General features: G+C 45.8%; 1 protein-coding gene across 4 annotated transcripts in view; it reads right to left on the reverse strand.

The window, feature by feature from the left end:
- Nucleotides 1-16,805, reverse strand: part of PIP5K1B (phosphatidylinositol-4-phosphate 5-kinase type 1 beta) — a 314,990-nt gene that overhangs the window by 64,384 nt on the left and 233,801 nt on the right. For all 4 annotated transcript variants that reach the window (XM_047829493.1, XM_047829491.1, XM_047829492.1 and 1 more), the window contains one exon: nucleotides 11,793-11,937. In XM_047829493.1, the coding sequence (XP_047685449.1) occupies nucleotides 11,793-11,937 (145 nt within the window). The remainder of the gene's footprint in view (nucleotides 1-11,792; nucleotides 11,938-16,805) is intronic.

Consider the following 16,805-nt stretch of genomic DNA (forward strand, 5'->3'; position numbering starts at 1 on the left):
ATTAAAACTCAGGAATGTGGCGGAACCCGGCACCAGAGGACCCGTGGCTGGAGAAGGGCTGTCAGGGGCCTGGCGGAAATTCACTCACCATGGATCTCAGGCCGCGGCAGTCACCAATACTCCATGTGTGATGACAGAGCTCGACGCGACGGGACGGCTCAGAAGGCAAATGGGAACACAGTGGGTGGGCCAAAGGGGCGCCTCAGAGAGAGGCCGCAGCAGCTGACGACGGCTAAGTGGTAGGTATGGACAAGCCTGTGTGCTGCCCTGCATGGGGCCACACGGCGGGGGACTATCTACGGCCACAGACCAAGATGCACAAGACAGGCTTAATCAGAACAGAAGTGGAACATGATGGGGCCAAACCAAATGGATGGAGGGAAATGGTGAGGATTGACAGGGTGACCGCCAGGGGCCGAGAAGGACCAAAATGACCTCTAAGCCGAGTGAGAGAGTCATGAGGCCCGTGGGATCTTAGAGAGACCGACTTTTCTCGGCCCCTGAGTCCAGGATCTCTGTAGACTCAGTGAGGTCAAGAACAGCTGCTGAACAGAAACGTAGCGTCGTGTGGCTTAGGGCCGGAGAGGGCTGAGCTGGGCAGAGGGTTTGCGGCAGGCTGGAGAGTTCTCCAGAGGGGACATTAATCTAAAATAGATTTACGGCAAGGGAGGCCCTGCTTCAGATGTGTCCAGGTAGGTCTGAGATGTGAGCAAGAAACTGAGGTCCCGTCCCACTATCACCTGAAACCTCACTCCTACTGTTGTGATTTTACATTTCAGGAATTTCTTATTATATTCTCTTAATTCCTTGAACGAGCCCGTGTGTATTTCAGCTGAACAACAAGGCAAAGAAATTGTTTTGCCCCTCAGGGAAGATGGAGAGGGAGAGGATTATCTTCCAAGAACTTTTTTTCTGTGACTCGCACGTGCCTGAGAATTTCTTGAGGCGCACGCAGGGACCGGGATGGGGGGCCGAATCACACCTGCACAGGTATCTCTCTAGAGGTTTCATGAAGGAGGGCCTGGGACAGGGAAGGCCACAGAGATACTTCTCCAGCAAACCATCCTCCCAGAGATGCAGCGTTAGTGGCTCAAGTCAAGGGAAACAGAGATGTGCTTTTCTGGTGTAAGAATGAAGGGGCAGAAAATGGATGGGGGAGATCAGTTTTGATAATTTAGGATATCCACAGGCTGGCCGCATTCTGCCCCCCTCCCCCTTTTTTTCCAATATGACTTGTCCATAAACTGGATCCATTAAAAAATCTGACTGCACAAAAGGCACCTAGAAATATTGCCATGTACCAATTCATCAAAAAATGTGAGCATTACTCAGCTACACACACACACACACACACACACACACACGAAGACTGAAATGCCTTTCGCAACAACATGGATGGACCTTGGGGGTATTATGTTAAAGTGAAGTTAAGTCAGACAGAAAGACAAATACCAGATGATCTCATTTGTCTGTGGAATGTAAACAAACAGGAAACAAACACACAAAACTCACAGATACAGAGAAGACAGTATGGGGAGGGGAGTTGGAGGGGTGGGTGAAACGGGTGATGGGGTCAGGAGGTACCGACTTCCAGTAATAGGGGTGCCTGGGTGGCTCAGTCAGTTGAGTGTCTAACTCTTGATTTTGGCTCAGGTCACGATCCCAGGGTTGTGGGATCGAGCCCTGAGTTGGGCTCTGGGCTGAGTGTGGAGCCTCCTTGGGATTCTCAATCTCTCTCTCTGCCCCCTCCCTCCCACCGCACTTGGGCTCTCTATCTCAAAAACAAATAAGCAAACAAAAAACCTTTCTGGTTATAAAATAAGTCATAAGGGGAATGTAGTATGTGCAGTGTGTGGGCAGCATGTCAACAATATTGTCATGCAAACTTGAAAGTTGCCAACAGAGTAAATCTTACAAGTTCTCATCACAAGAAAAAAGCTTTGCTTTGTGACTCTGTGTGGTGACAGATGGTACCTAGATTTACTGTGGTGACTGTTGTGCAATACAGACAACTGTCAAATCATTAGGCTGCACGGCTACAACTAAAATAACATTACGTATGAATTATACCTCAGCAAAAAAAAAAAAAAAATCTAAATACTCTACAGTTGTGTAATGACACATTCCCCCTCTAGACTCTGATCTCCAGGAGGAGAGGAATCACGTCTGCCCCTGGCACAATGTCTGGCATGTTTGGGGCCCGAGGAATATTTGTCGAATTTATGAATAAATGAATAAAAGACAGCGGGGGAAAAACATATGAGTGTTCTTTGAATTAATGCTGAATCCTAAATGATTCCTCATAGAATGTCAGATATTTGAAAAATTCACTTCAATTTCCTGCCCATGCCAAAATATATGAAGGGTCGTTTGAAAAGCTAATCACTTCAGAAGCAATTCTACAATTTGTCAAAAAAAGAAAAAAAAAAGGCATCGAGTAAAATCCAGGTGCAGACTATGTGATTTTTTTTTTTTTTTGTGCTGAGGTTGAGGAGGGGAAAACTAAACTGGCAGGCATATTATGAAGCTTCTAGCAAGCTCCAATTTTCTCTGCAGGTGCCTCAGTCACAACTGGAAAGGGAGGGGACATCACTGTTTGGTTTGCCTGTCATCCCAGCAGGGCTTAAAATGGTCCTAATTCCCCAAATGAGATCTTCTCCTGGGAGGCTGGGTAACAAGGCAGGTTTTTGCTTGAGGATCCTGAAGCGTGTTAGTTACTCTTTCCCACACCCGCATCATCATTTGCTTGGTCACCTGGTTTCCCGACACTAGGGAAGAGGTGACTAAATCCTTTTCTTCATTATACGAAGAAGAGAAGGGACACCGTATCCACCAGCCCCTCGCGTGTGTTCACTCCAGACTGAGTTATATTCAGTTGATGTGATGGGGTAGGTAGGGTATTACCGGCAATAAAAGTGTCTGGCTAGGGCATGGGCGACAGATGTCTAGCCTTGAACACGTATCTGCTGCTCTATCGGGGGCGGGGAGGACGGGGCGGGGGGGTCCTCACCCGGCATCCCCGGGCTTACAAATCTCTTTGTGGAGTTCTTGAGCTCAAGAAGCTTTTTATCTATCCCACACGCCTGGAATCAGTGGACACACTTCTAGAAGCGTTTACAACCAGCATCCGTTCTAGCGCAGAGGCAGGGAAGGCATTATCGACGATCGGATAGGCTTGCTGGTAAATACTGGCGTCCCCAGTGACACAGCTGATTTGAAAAAATTACGTCTGTTTTACATACGATTATATCGTCATGGCAATGAGTTGGCTCTGTGATTCCTTTTAGCGTATAGAGTCCAGATCGATTCCTGTTCCTGTATGCACTCTCTGCCTTTGTGTCAAGCTTTGATCATTCAAATTCTCTTTTTAAGAGACCTTGCATCTCCAGTCTTTGCCCTGTGGGCTGTGGCTGCCACTGATACCTTAATTCAACTCCACCTTGTGACGCTGCGGCCAACAGTCAGCGAACTACACCGCTCAGGCTCCAGTGCCAGGTTCCGTGGGCTGAGGATGATGAGGCGATGGGCAGAGAGAAGCTTTCGGTCCTCTTCTCTCTCGTGTTCCTTCCTTCCTTCCGAGGGCAGTGTTTCCGGCAGCAGCTGTGTCCCTGCCGCTATCCCAGCAATTCTGTTGATGTCCTACTTCGATGTCCCTGCTCTTACGGGGGCAGCAGGTCCCCAGGTGGGGCCTCCTTCGTGAGTCTATGTTCTGTCAGGTGCCGGGAGCCGCAGCCTGCAGTTACTTACCTGGGTTTCTCTGCAACGTCCCCTTTACACGCCTCCGGTCACAGCGGGTAACCGATTCCTCTTACTACGTTCTGTATGAGGGGCCCCAGGGTGGCTCAGTCGGTGGAGTGTCTGACTTTGGTTCAGGTCATGATCTCATGGTTCGTGAGTTCAAGCCCCACATCGGGCCGTCGGCTGTCAGCGCAGAGCCGGCTTCTGATCCTCTGTCCTGCTCTCCCTCTGCCCCTCCCCTGCTCGTTCTCTCCCTCTCTCAAAAATAAATAAACATTAAACAAAATAAATTCTGTTTGAAATGCCAGATGTGTTTTCCATTTCCTTGACCGGACGCTACCCAATAAAGCACTCTGGATGGCCTTTTGACAAAAACAATGATGGCGTTTACTAGGTACCAGCGAGGGCTTTCCAATTACCATTTCAACTCATGGTAAGAACAACCCTTTGGGGCAGTTGTATGATAATCCACATTGCACAAGTGGGGACACCGAGGCCCGAAAGGTAAAGTAACTTTCCCAACATTAGAGATGTCGAAGGGGCTGTTTTGGGGGCTAATGTCCTAAATGGTGACTTCTAATGATGGCTGTTGGCCGGAAGTGGGGAACAGTGGTGGTGATGTGGTCTGTCTGCAAGGAAGGACGAACCGGATGAGGAGCCATAAAAGCGCAAAGGGTCTGGAGAGGATACTGAATATTCAGCATCTACAGGAGGGCTACAGAGACCTCCTGAGGGGCTGGTGCAGCCCAGATCGGCACCCGGTTCAGCAGGCAGCCTCTAGGTGCACGGCAGATGTCACAGGCACATGCTGTCCCTCCCTTGAGGTTATTGTTAGAGGACCGGAACTGCTAGAAAGTTCTTGCAACCCACCTTCGTCTCCTCTCATCTCTTAAGTCACAAATGTCCCTTCTTAACCTTATTAGGTCAATACAAGATATGGGATTTTCTAAATCAAGCAGAAAGATACCTGACAAAAGTCTCTTCTCTGGGATCATGTAATGACACGGAAGTCTACTCGAAGAGCTAGAAATAAAAACTTGAAGAAACAGCTATTTCAGGTTTCTTGCAGACTTAAGTTAGTAGGTCATATTTTTAGCATTTGAACCCTCGGTCTCTCACATCTGGAGAAGTGAAAATCCTCACTTACAATCACACAGAAGAAGAAAAGGCAAAACGCACGAAACGGAGGAGGGAGACAACTTGTGTGGGTGTTATCCAACTTCTATGAGCAGCGTCATCTCAAGGTCACGTGGTCGGAGCCGGGACAACACAGGTGAGGGCAGCCGGTGAGGGGCTGAGGCTGGGGCCTCACGCTCTGTGTCAGTGCTGTGCCTGGAGACCATGGCTCTACCTGGCAGCCGTTCGACCTTGGGGGGTGACCTAACATTGTGAAGCGTGCCTGGAGATAATCAATATGATGGCCATAATGGGTTGCTTGGGAGAATTAGATCCCTTTAATGCATGTAAACAACTTAACACAGACTCTTAGGATTATCCCAGAATTAGCTATTACTATACTATTGTGATCCTATCATTATCGAAGGTTTGAAATACAACTACTGCTATGATAGAAAATTTCCCATAGCCATGATGGTTTTTTTTTTTAATTAATTTATTTTGAGAGAGAGAGTGTGTGGGAGGGGCAGAGAGAGAGGGAGAGAGAGAGAATCCCAAGCAGCCTCCGTGCTGTCAGGTGCACAGAGCCCGATGCAGGGCTCAAACCCAAGGACCAAGAGTCAAAATCAAAAGCTGGATGCCCTGCTGACTGAGCCACCTAGTCATGATGTTCTTTTTTTATTAAAAAAATTTTTTAATGTTTATTTATTTTTGAGACAGAGAGAGAGAGAGCATGAGCAGGGAAGGGGCAAAGAGAGAGGGAGACACAGAATCGGAAGCAGGCTCCAGGCTCTGAGCCATCAGCACAGAGCCCGATGCGGGGCTCGAACTCACAGACTGTGAGATCATGACCTGAGCCGAAGTCGGATGCTTAACCGACTGAGCCACCCAGGCACCCCAACGTGATGTTCTTAATAAGCAAACTTAGCCAATGACTTCTAGAACAAACGTCACTGGTAGACATTCATATAGACCCACCACTTTGTCTAACAGAAATACTTCAGTTATTAAGCGGCAAAAAAGTGGCTCAATCGTGAAGCCAGAGTTCATGTTAGGAGACCCCGGCCCATCAGCCTCCCCGCGCACAGCACACACAGCAAGGACAACAGCACAACGACAAGAGGCTTTAGTGAAAGGGGGGTACGGAGGAGAGAATGTGAGGTTGGGCCTCCGAGACCCGTGTTCCAGTTAAATCCTACCAGCACACCGTGTGACCTTGTGGCAGCAGGTCACAGAATGCGCATGTCTCTGCACTTCTCTTTCCTGGTCTTTTAGACATGTCTGTAAGGTCACTCCCGTGCTCTCCTGGCTTTATGAGATTCTAGCGGCAGGAAAAAAATGGCACAGAACTGCAGTCAGATCCCCTGGGTCAGCCTCTGAGATCTCTGATGCTGGACTCAACATTTAGGGGGCCTTTGCCAGCTGTCACCTCTATGTGCAGATGACCAGTGGCTTCTCCGGTGACATAACTGCCCTTCTTGTAACACTCCTAATGCCTCTAGGGTGAGCCAGCTATTTGAAACAGTCACTAGAAAAACAGGAGAGCAGCCAAAGCAGTGAACAAGGTAAAGACATTTTTTCCCCCTTTTTAAAAAATGTTTATTTATTTTGAGAGAGACAGCGAGTGAGCGCACAAGCGGGGCAGGAGCAAAGAGAGAAGGAGAGAGAGAGAGAATCCCGAGCAGGCTCCAGGCTGTCAGTGAAGAGCCCAACACGGGGCCTGATCTTATGAACTGTGAGATCATGATGTGAGCCAAGATCGATAGTCAGATGCTTAACGACCGAGCCACCCAGGCGCCCCAAAGATAAAGGTATTTTTGATGGGGAAGCTATAAATAGGTTGGGACACAGGAGGGCTTTTGATACTTGTGCAGGATCAGACCATTAGCTTTGCTACCAAAGGTGCCGGGACTCATGGCAAGAAATAAAATTCTTGCATGTAGCGAATTTCCACAATATTAAGTTGTTCTTATCTTTGAGGTAAAACCCATTTGCCTCTGCATTTCTTAGTGCTCATTTATACCCCCTCTAAAAGAACAGAGCTCTGCCTAGGAAAGAAGACTTTAAGGATCAAAGATTCAAAATTTAAATCCCGCCATTTGACTGGGAAGCACGTGCCCACCCGAGTTTGCCTCCATCACTATGAACTACATGCCCGAACACCAAACTGTACTGTGAAAACAGGGACTCCCAATCATCAGGTTAAATATATACTTTAAAAATACAATCTTTTCTTTGCTTTCTACTCAATTTTTAGAGTACACCTCCAAAAAAACAAAAAAGAAGAAGAAGGAGGAGGAGGAGGAGGAGGAAAAGAGATTGTACTTGGAGTTTTTGCCGTTACAGAGACTAGTCCCTTAAAAGGCGGAATAATTTGAAGAGAGAGCAGTTTTCCCACTGCAACATACAATTCAGGTGTGGACACATCCCGGCACTAATCGACACTTTTCAAAGGATTTTAATTTTTTTTTTCAACGTTTATTTATTTTTGGGACAGAGAGAGACAGAGCATGAACGGGGGAGGGGCAGAGAGAGAGGGAGACACAGAATCGGAAACAGGCTCCAGGCTCCGAGCCATCAGCCCAGAGCCTGACGCGGGGCTCAAACTCACGGACCGCGAGATCGTGACCTGGCTGAAGTCGGACGCTTAACCGACTGCGCCACCCAGGCGCCCCTCAAAGGATTTTAAAAAGACTGACAGAATGCCCATTGCTAGCTGGAGTATTTACGGCTTATTTAAGCGCAGACAGGTAAGGCACAGAGTCAAAATGGACAAAACAGGCCACTGTGCCTTAACACAAAAATGATTCACAGATTAAAAAAAAAAACAAACCTGATGTGAATTATAAGTTTAATATTCAACTCATTTTCTTTCCAGGCTATTTGGATTAGGTTTTAAAACTGAGCAGGCCAGAAGAGATGTAGAATCATGTTTGTTTATTTTAGGGTTGGGGGGCGGTGGGGGGGCGGGTAGGGATACTGATTCCCAGGAGTTCACAGGCTAGAGGTTTCTGTTTAGCACCTCTGGGCCTTTTTTGGCCCCTTTTCCTTATGATTCCCCTAAAGCAGTGGTTAAGATCAGAAACACGTCTTTTGACTTCTTTTCTATCTCCAGGCTAAAACCAGAAATGGCCAGAGGAACAGGCAGGAGACATCAGAGGTGAGCGAGGCAGGGTCCAGGCTTCCCCCCTCCAGCGGATAAATGCCAAAGGCAACAGAGCCATGAGGGGCCCAGACTAGTGATTTTTCAAAAGGGGATTTTAGTGAAACGACTTGATTTTTATTATTATTTTTTCAAGTTTATTTATTTTGAGAGAGAGCGAGTGAGAGCGGGGTAGGGGCAGAGAGAGGGGGGAGAGAGAGAGAGAGAATCCCAAGCAGGCTCTGCACTATCAGCAGAGAACCCGATTCAGGGCTTGATCTCACGAACCATGAGACTACGACCTGAGCCAAAACCAAGAGTTGGACGCTTAACCGACTGAGCCACCGAGGCGCCCCAAAACTGCTTGATTTTTAAATGTTAGCTTATTTTAAAAACATTCAGGGATCACCAAAATGCTTTCGCTAGCTTGCGTTCTGTTGGCAGGGCACCTGCTTGACTGCGGCCAAGGCTGCGGGGCTATCGGTGGGCCCGTTCAGTGGCATTATCCAGGAGCGATTTCCTGATGTCCAGCCCAGAGCCTTTTCAGGGACTTTGCAAGGTATCAAATCCCTTTCTGTCTAAGACAGAGTGGTTTCTTGTTGCCACCTGACCGCTAAGCATATCAAAATGCAAGTTGGACATACCATGCCAAAGAAGGTTTATCTCCAACAGTTCACTTCAAAAAAGGAAAGGGAAAAATATCACAGATAACACTGTTTTCCCCATCCAATATATGATAACCAGCATCCTCATAAGTAAAAGTACCAAGAATTATACCACAGCCCTGGAGCATGCAGAGGTAGCTTGCAACGCTGGCTAGGAAGGAGACAGTTCCAGATGCTGGGGGAACTTTATGAATACCCAAGAATTAAATACTTCTGGCCAAGATACTGCATGCTTATTCACAACTAGTGCCACCAAAACAAACAAACAAACAAACAAACAAACAAACCCACAAGCAAAAAACCCTTTTGTATTTGTGCTGAAAATTCTAGTAAATTAATAGCATATCCAATTACGTGACCCTGATAATGAGAACAGTAGCAAACATAAGAAACCACCATGCCTTGGGGCGCCTGGGTGGCTCAGTCGGTTAAGCTTTCGACTTCGGCTCAGGTCATGATCTCAAGGTCTGTGAGTTCGAGCCCCGCGTTGAGCTCTGTGCTGACAGCTCAGAGCCTGGAGCCTGTTTCAGATTCTGTGTCTCCCTCTCTCTCTGACCCTCTCCTGTTCATGCTCTGTCTCTCTCTGTCTCAAAAATAAATAAACGTTAAAAAAAAATTAAAAAAAAAAAAAAAGAAACCACCAGGCCTTCATGTGGAATTGTTTGTTGACCTTGCAAGGAGCTTCCTGTGACTTTCCAGCCATTTTTTTGAGCTGCTATTTCTATGTGAGAGCAAAACAATGGTGTTTAGCTATACCACACAGATAGGAAAGCTGTCGCTTGACTAATTTACGTCACAAATTTGAACATTCAGGTACACATCACCGTTAGGTCACTTTAAATTCTTCTAACCTAGGGAAGCAAACCAAATTTCTTTTACAGTTTAGATGAGTTGAGTAATTTTTAATGGAGCCTTATTTGTTGGCTTTTCCACCCGAGCAATCTAAACTGAAGCCCTACTAAAGACTGAAGGCTCACCCTGCCATTCATTCCACTTCTCCAGACCAAGACTGGTTGCCTCACCCACCATCCCCCAACCGGTATCCAGCGGGGAGAGCAGCAAACGGCAAGAGGGAAGAAATTTCTACAGAAGCTCTAATTACCAAACCGTAACTTACAGACCAAGCTGGAATCTACAAATACGCGTATGTTAAAAAGGAGACTACCATACGGAGTCCTCATTCTGGAAGTGAGCCAAGCTGCAACCGTGGAGGTGGAAAATGACTTGTGCCAGAAAGACTTTACCTGCACGAATCCCATCTTGATTCTCAAGAGCCAGATTTTTGACAAGAGCCAGTTCAACATTTAACAGATAATTATCAGGAACATATACAGAGCAGTCCCTGTCCAGCAACTGAAGCTGGTTACAAAATTGTGTATACAGAGGTGCCTGGGTGGCTCAGTCCGTAAAGTGACCGACTTTGGCTCAGGTCATGACCTCGCAGTTTGTGAGTTCGAGCCCCGTGTCACGCTCTGAGGTGACAGCTCCGAGCCTGGAGCCTGCTTCAGATTCTGTGTCTCCCTCTCTCTCTCTGCCTCTCCCCTGCTTGTGCACTGTCTCTCTCTCTCTCTCTCTAAAAAAAAAAAAAAAAATTAAAAAATTTAAAAAACCAAAATTGCATATATAGAAAGTGAAAATCAATCAGCCATGCCCATAGGCAACATTGTGATCTTTGTGTAAAGATATCATCTCCTATTACTAGAATCAATATTTGACAATGTTTTGTTTAAAAAGCAAAAGTATCGAGGGGCGCCTGGGTAGCTGACTCAGTTAAGCGTCTGACTCTCGATTTCGACTCAGGTCATGGGATTGAGCCCTGCATTCGGATCTGTGCAGAACGTGGACCCTGCTGAAGATTCTCTCTCTTTCCCTCTGCCCCTCCCCCCTCACACGCTCCCTCTAAATATAAACAGAGAAAGAAATAAACATAAAAAGCCAAAGTATTGAATAACTAAGTGACTCTCTATTTAGGAAATAATAGTACCAACCCCCCCCCCCCCCCAACACTGAAACACTAAATCATTGCATGTTGGAGAGTCACTGTATTAGTTTTCTATTGCTGCTATAAGAAATTATCACAAACTTATGGCTTAAAACAACACAACTTATTCTCTCACAGCTCTGGTCAGAAATCCTGAAATTCAACATGTTGGAAGATCTGTCTTCCTCGGTGAAGGCTCTAAGGGGGCACCTGTTTCCTAGCCTTTTCTGGTTTCTAGAGGTTGCTGGCTTCCCTGGGCTCACTGCCCTGTCCTCCACCTTTTGAAGCCAGCGGCTTGGTGCCTTCTAACACCTCTCTCTCTTCCCTCTGCTTCTGCAATTCTCTTTATCAGACCCTAACGTTTCTGTCTTCCCCTTACAAAGACCCTGTGCATAACTGAATTTTACTGCTTGAGAACAGACTGGCATACAGTTAAGGATTTTTAGGGAGGATACATTTAATGTAAAGGCTCTCAGCCTCCTAGTGGATTTTGAATTCTGTGTGACTCAGTGATCCAGGAAAAAACAGAAGCATAAAGTTGCCTACCACTGTAGTGTTAATAAAACAATATTAAAAAAAAAAAGACCAGGCGATTTCATTGAGACAACCTTAATAATTGAAGATACACTTCCCATCTCGGATCTTTAACTTAAACACATTGGCAAAGTCCCTTTTGCTCTATAAGGTAACATATAAGGCACAGGTTCCAGGGATTAGGATGGGGACAACTTTGGGGGCAGTTATTGTTTCTACCATGGCCACTAAGGTCACTCAAACCAAAAGAGAATATTCAAATATCTTTGCAGCTATGTGCAATATTAACCAAGAACACCTGCTTAAAAAATCCGTTCATAAGAAACGGTGAAATGATGAAATGAGGAAACATCCGTCTTCTTCCCGAGAACTGAGTACATAACGTCTACAGGACATAATGATTAACTGTGAAGAAACACAAGGAGGGTTTCCCCCTAGAGGTGCTTCTTGGCATCGTAAAAATCAAGCATGTTTTCACTTCCTCTCACTTACAGGGGAGGTGACGGTCACACCCTGGTTGTCAGGGACAGCATGTGCCTGTTCAGAGATACCCGTGTAACTGTGGCACTGACGGGGTTAACAGGCAGACGGGTAATGTGATCGCGCGAAGTCTCACCTGTTTGAATAGAGCGTAGTCCTGTCGTGTGGACAATGTTCATTGACATATAAGGAAGAAGAAGAAATCGTGGTGGCCAAGGAAGCAGCTTCAAAGAGTGAAGGAGTGCTAGGCACCAGGTCCGGCCTGTGTCGGGATCCCAGGGCTGGGTGACAAAAGCAGAACAGAGACTCATGAATCTCGGTAGTAAATGCACTGGAGTCGAGTCAAAAGCACTCATTTCGCAGATCAGGTTGCGCGTTAAATGATGAATTCACCTCGCCCGCCTGAACTACAGCAGACCCATAAGACAGCTCCTTGCAAACAGGTTAAGCAGAAAGGGGACTGCATTAATTTACAAAACGGCTTATGGAAATGACATTATGAATGTTCTTTGAAAAACCTAAGAACGTGATTTACTGTTTCAAAAGATGACATCAAAAGCTCGTAGGAGCTTAAGGAGATAATGTGACAGGGATTAACAGGATGATTGGCCAATGTAGAAACACACAGGGCACCTGCTCTCCCTCCCTGGGATGTGCACGTATCTATCCTCCTCAATTTAGATCTAAATACTCAGACTTTTTAACAGCCGGGAAACACATGCTTCCCAGACCATTTTTATTTTTATTTAAAAAAAAATTTTTTTTTTCAACGTTTATTTATTTTTGGGACAGAGAGAGACAGAGCATGAACGGGGGAGGGGCAGAGAGACAGGGAGACACAGAATGGGAAACAGGCTCCAGGCTCCGAGCCATCAGCCCAGAGCCTGACGCGGGGCTCGAACTCACGGACCGTGAGATCGTGACCTGGCTGAAGTCGGACGCTTAAGTGACTGCGCCACCCAGGCGCCCCTTCCCAGACCATTTTTAATCATCCTAACCTAAACTTTGGACAAATTTGTATCCCTTACCGCCCAGCCTGGTAGAGACAGTGCTTTAATGACAGGTCAGTCACACAGAACAGAGTTGCTTTAAAACAGAACACTGTGTGGGGGACCTGGGTGGCTCAGTCGGTTAAGTGTGCAACTTCAGCTCAGGTCATGATCTCATGATTCATGGGTTTGTGCCCCACGTGGGGCTCTGTGCTGACAGCTCAGAGCCTGGAGCCTGCTTCGGATTCTGTGTCTTCTTCTCTCTCTGTCCCTCCCCTGCTCATGCTCTCTCAAAAATAAATAAATGCTAAAAAATTAAAAAAAAGTTAGAACACTGTGGACATAACAGTTATGGACAAATCCTGGTCCTTAAACTTTTATAACTAGGCTCACACTGATTTTTTTCTAACCTAGGGAGACATCATTATTATTATTATTGTTATTATTTTTTTTTGAGAAAGAAAGAGAGAGACAATGGGTGATTTTTTTTAACCTTGGGAGACATCATCATCATCATTATTATTTTTTGAGAAAAATAGAAAGAGAGAGAGAATGGGTGGCAGAGAGGCCGAGGGAGAGAGGGACTATCTTAAGCAGGCTCCACACTTAGCACGAAGCCTGACACGGGGCTTGATCCCATGACCCTGGGGTCAGGACTTGAGCCAAAATTGAGAGTCGGACACTCAACTGACTGAGCCACTCAGGCACCCCAATATTTCATTTTTAAATTTTTATGAAGATATAATTGACATATAACACTGTATTAATTTTAAGAGTCCAACGTGATGATTTGATAAACATGTATATTGTGAGATGATCATCATGGTCTAGTGAACATCCATCACCACATAGTAGTTACAACACTTTTTTTTTCTTGTAATGAGAATTTTTAGGATCTAGTCTCTTAGCAACTTTCAAATATACAACAGACTGTTGTTAACCAGCATCACCATGTGTACCTAGATTCTTTTTCATCATTCCCCCAAGCTAAACCAAGACAGGCGATAATAAATACGACGTAACTGGGGCGCCTGGGTGGCGCAGTCGGTTAGGCGTCCGACTTCAGCCAGGTCATGATCTCGCGGTCCGTGAGTTCGAGCCCCGCGTCAGGCTCTGGGCTGATGGCTCGGAGCCTGGAGCCTGTTTCCGATTCTGTGTCTCCCTCTCTCTCTGCCCCTCCCCCGTTCATGCTCTGTCTCTCTCTGTCCCAAAAATAAATAAATGTTGAAAAAAAAAATTAAAAAAAAAAAAAAGAAAGAAGAAAAAAAAATACGACATAACTTTAAAGTGTTTCTGGGATCCCTTCACTGGCACGACGGGCTCAAAATTATGCATGTTTAGGAAGCGTACGCATGGAAGATGGTCCTAATAGGCACTATCGCATGAGTGTGAGGTTTTAGATGTGGGGTTTGAAGAGGGGGAGATGAAAGGATGGAGGGAGGCACAGAGGGAAAGGGGGTAGGCACAGAAGGGCTGGACTCTGGACCAGGAGACCGGACACACTTTAAAATATGTGAGATGGTGGCAATGCAAGCTGCTGCAGCCACTCTGGAAAAGAGTATGGAGCTTCCTCAAAAAGCTAAAAATAGAACTACCCTACAACGCAGCAATTGCACTACTAGGCATTTATCCACGGGATACAGGTGTGCTGTTTTGAAGGGACACATGCACCCCCATGTTTATAGCAGCACTATCAACAATAGCCAAAGTATGGAAAGAGCCCAAATGTCCCTCGATGGATGAATGGATAAAGATGTGGGATACACACACACACACACACACACACACACACACACACACACACACACAGGAGTATTACTCGGCAATCAAAAAGAATGGAACCTTGCCATTTGCAACTATGTGGATGGAACTGGAGGGTATTATGCTAAGCGAAATTAGTTGGAGAAAGACAAATATCATATGACTTCACTCATAGGAGGACTTGAAGAGACAAAACATGAACAGAAGGGAAGGGAAACAAAAATAATACAAAAACAGGGAGGGGGACAAAACAGAAGAGACTCATAAATCTGGAGAACAAACTGAGGGTCACTGCAGGGGGTGGGGGAGGGGGGATGGGCTAGATGGGTCAGGGGCAATAAGGAATCTACTCCTGAAATCATTGTTGCACTAGATGCTAATTTGGATGTAAATTAAAAAAAAAAATAAAATTAAAATAAAATAAAATAAAATAAAATAAAATAAAATAAAATAAAATAAAATAAAATAAAATAAAGTAAAACAAAACATGTGAGATGGTACACCTCTGCCTCCTATTCTGGTCAAAATAAAGAATTACCACGATGAGTAACAGATGGTAACAGACTGTATAAACACGCAAGTACCCCAAGCACTCAACATGCAAAAATTAGAGAGGCCTTCAATGTTATAGGACAACTGACTAGTGACCTTTAATATGCTTGATCTCACCTTCTTATTCAATATAGAGGAAAACACTGAAACTCTCAATAACATTGAAAAGTGGGTCCGAAAAACCACTGCCCATCAGATTTGAAAGGATTGCTACTCAATATAAGGCAGATGGGGCTGGACTGAAAAGAGCTCATCAAGACTCCAGTTTTGGGTGCACCCAGCTTGACTTCATCAACCAGAGGTTGTTTGAGCGATCTGTCCAGCAACTTGGGCCAGACACTGGTGAGCCCCAATCTCTTAGGAGCAGCTCTTTAAAACAGAGAACTATCTCCTCAAGCTCCTATATCCTTCAGTGTTTTTAAGAAACTAACATGGTAGACAGAATTCTAGGATGATCCCCAGGGATATGTATGCTTGAACCATCTCCCTTTGAGTGGGGGTCATATCAGTGAATGCGATTTGGCTTCTGTAATTATATATTTGACACCGCAAAAGGAATTATGCAGGTGTAATTAGGTTACTAATTCCTTAACTCCAGCTTAGAGGATATTATCCAGATGGGCCTGGCCTCATCACTTGAGCTCCCTTTTTTTTTCTTATTATTTATTTTGAGTGAGAGAGTGTGTGCAAGCAGGGGAAGGGTAGAGAGGACCGGAGAGGATCCCAAGCAGGCTCTGTACTACCAGCACATAGCCCGACATGGGGCTCGATCTCACGAGATCATGACCTGAGCTGAAGTCAAGAGTCAGACGCTTAACAGACTGAGTCACCCAGGCGCCCGATCACTTGAGCCTTTTAAATGTGTGTCTGGAAGTCAGGGATTGGAAGTGAGAGAAGGATTCACTTGTACAAAATTCTCTGTTTGAAGATGGGAGGGGGCTGCCTGGCAAGGTATGTGCGCGGTCTCGAGGGGCCGGATGTGGCCCACAGCTATCAGGCAGGCATGGGGTCCGCAGGGATGCCAATCCTGCCCACACGATGACCTTGGAGGATTTCTTTCCCAACACCTCCAGATGAGAACGCGGCCCAGCTGACGCCTTCAGATCCCTGATAAACGGTGCCCGGAGAATCCAGGGGAGCCTTTCCAGACTTCTCACTTACACAACTGTGAGCTAATAACTGGAGGTTCTATTAAGCGGCTGGCTTTCTGGTAATTTGTTACATGGCCCCAGAAAACTAATACAACCAAGATATGCTGACAGTGGCACAGAAGAGACGATTGATAACTAGAGGCAATTTGGTGCACTATGAAAATGGAAGGCCCCAAGTACACAGCATGATAAAAACTTCGCAGAAAGAACTGTCTAGATAAACTCATTTAGACATGAAACTGGGTCCAAGAGCTCAGCTGAAGAAAAGCACAACATGTGCCCTACTTCCAATGTTTCATCCAGACTTTCTGGATGTTACGTAGTGTATGTATTATACCCCTTTCCTCCCCCCAGACTGACAACTAGACTTGTTGCTTTAACTTCAGAAGTCATATGGTGCATCCTATTTGAAAGATTATGGGGCGCCGGTGGGGGGGGGGCTCAGTCAGTTGCACATCCGACTTCAGCTCAGGTCATGATGTCGCGGTTCGTGAGTTCGAGCCCTGTGCTGACATCTCGGAGCCTGGAGCCTGCTTTGCAGTCTGTGCCTCCTTCTCTGTCTGCCTCTCCCCCGCTCAGGCTCTGTCTCTCTCAAAAATAAACATTAAAAAAAAAATAAAAAAAGATAAACTAATACAGTTTAAAAATCCATTAATCCTATTTCCCAGACTGTAGACACCTTATAGTTTTCTGTGT

Source organism: Prionailurus viverrinus, chromosome D4 (assembly GCF_022837055.1).
Source record: "Prionailurus viverrinus isolate Anna chromosome D4, UM_Priviv_1.0, whole genome shotgun sequence".
Taxonomy (NCBI): Eukaryota; Metazoa; Chordata; class Mammalia; order Carnivora; family Felidae; genus Prionailurus; species Prionailurus viverrinus.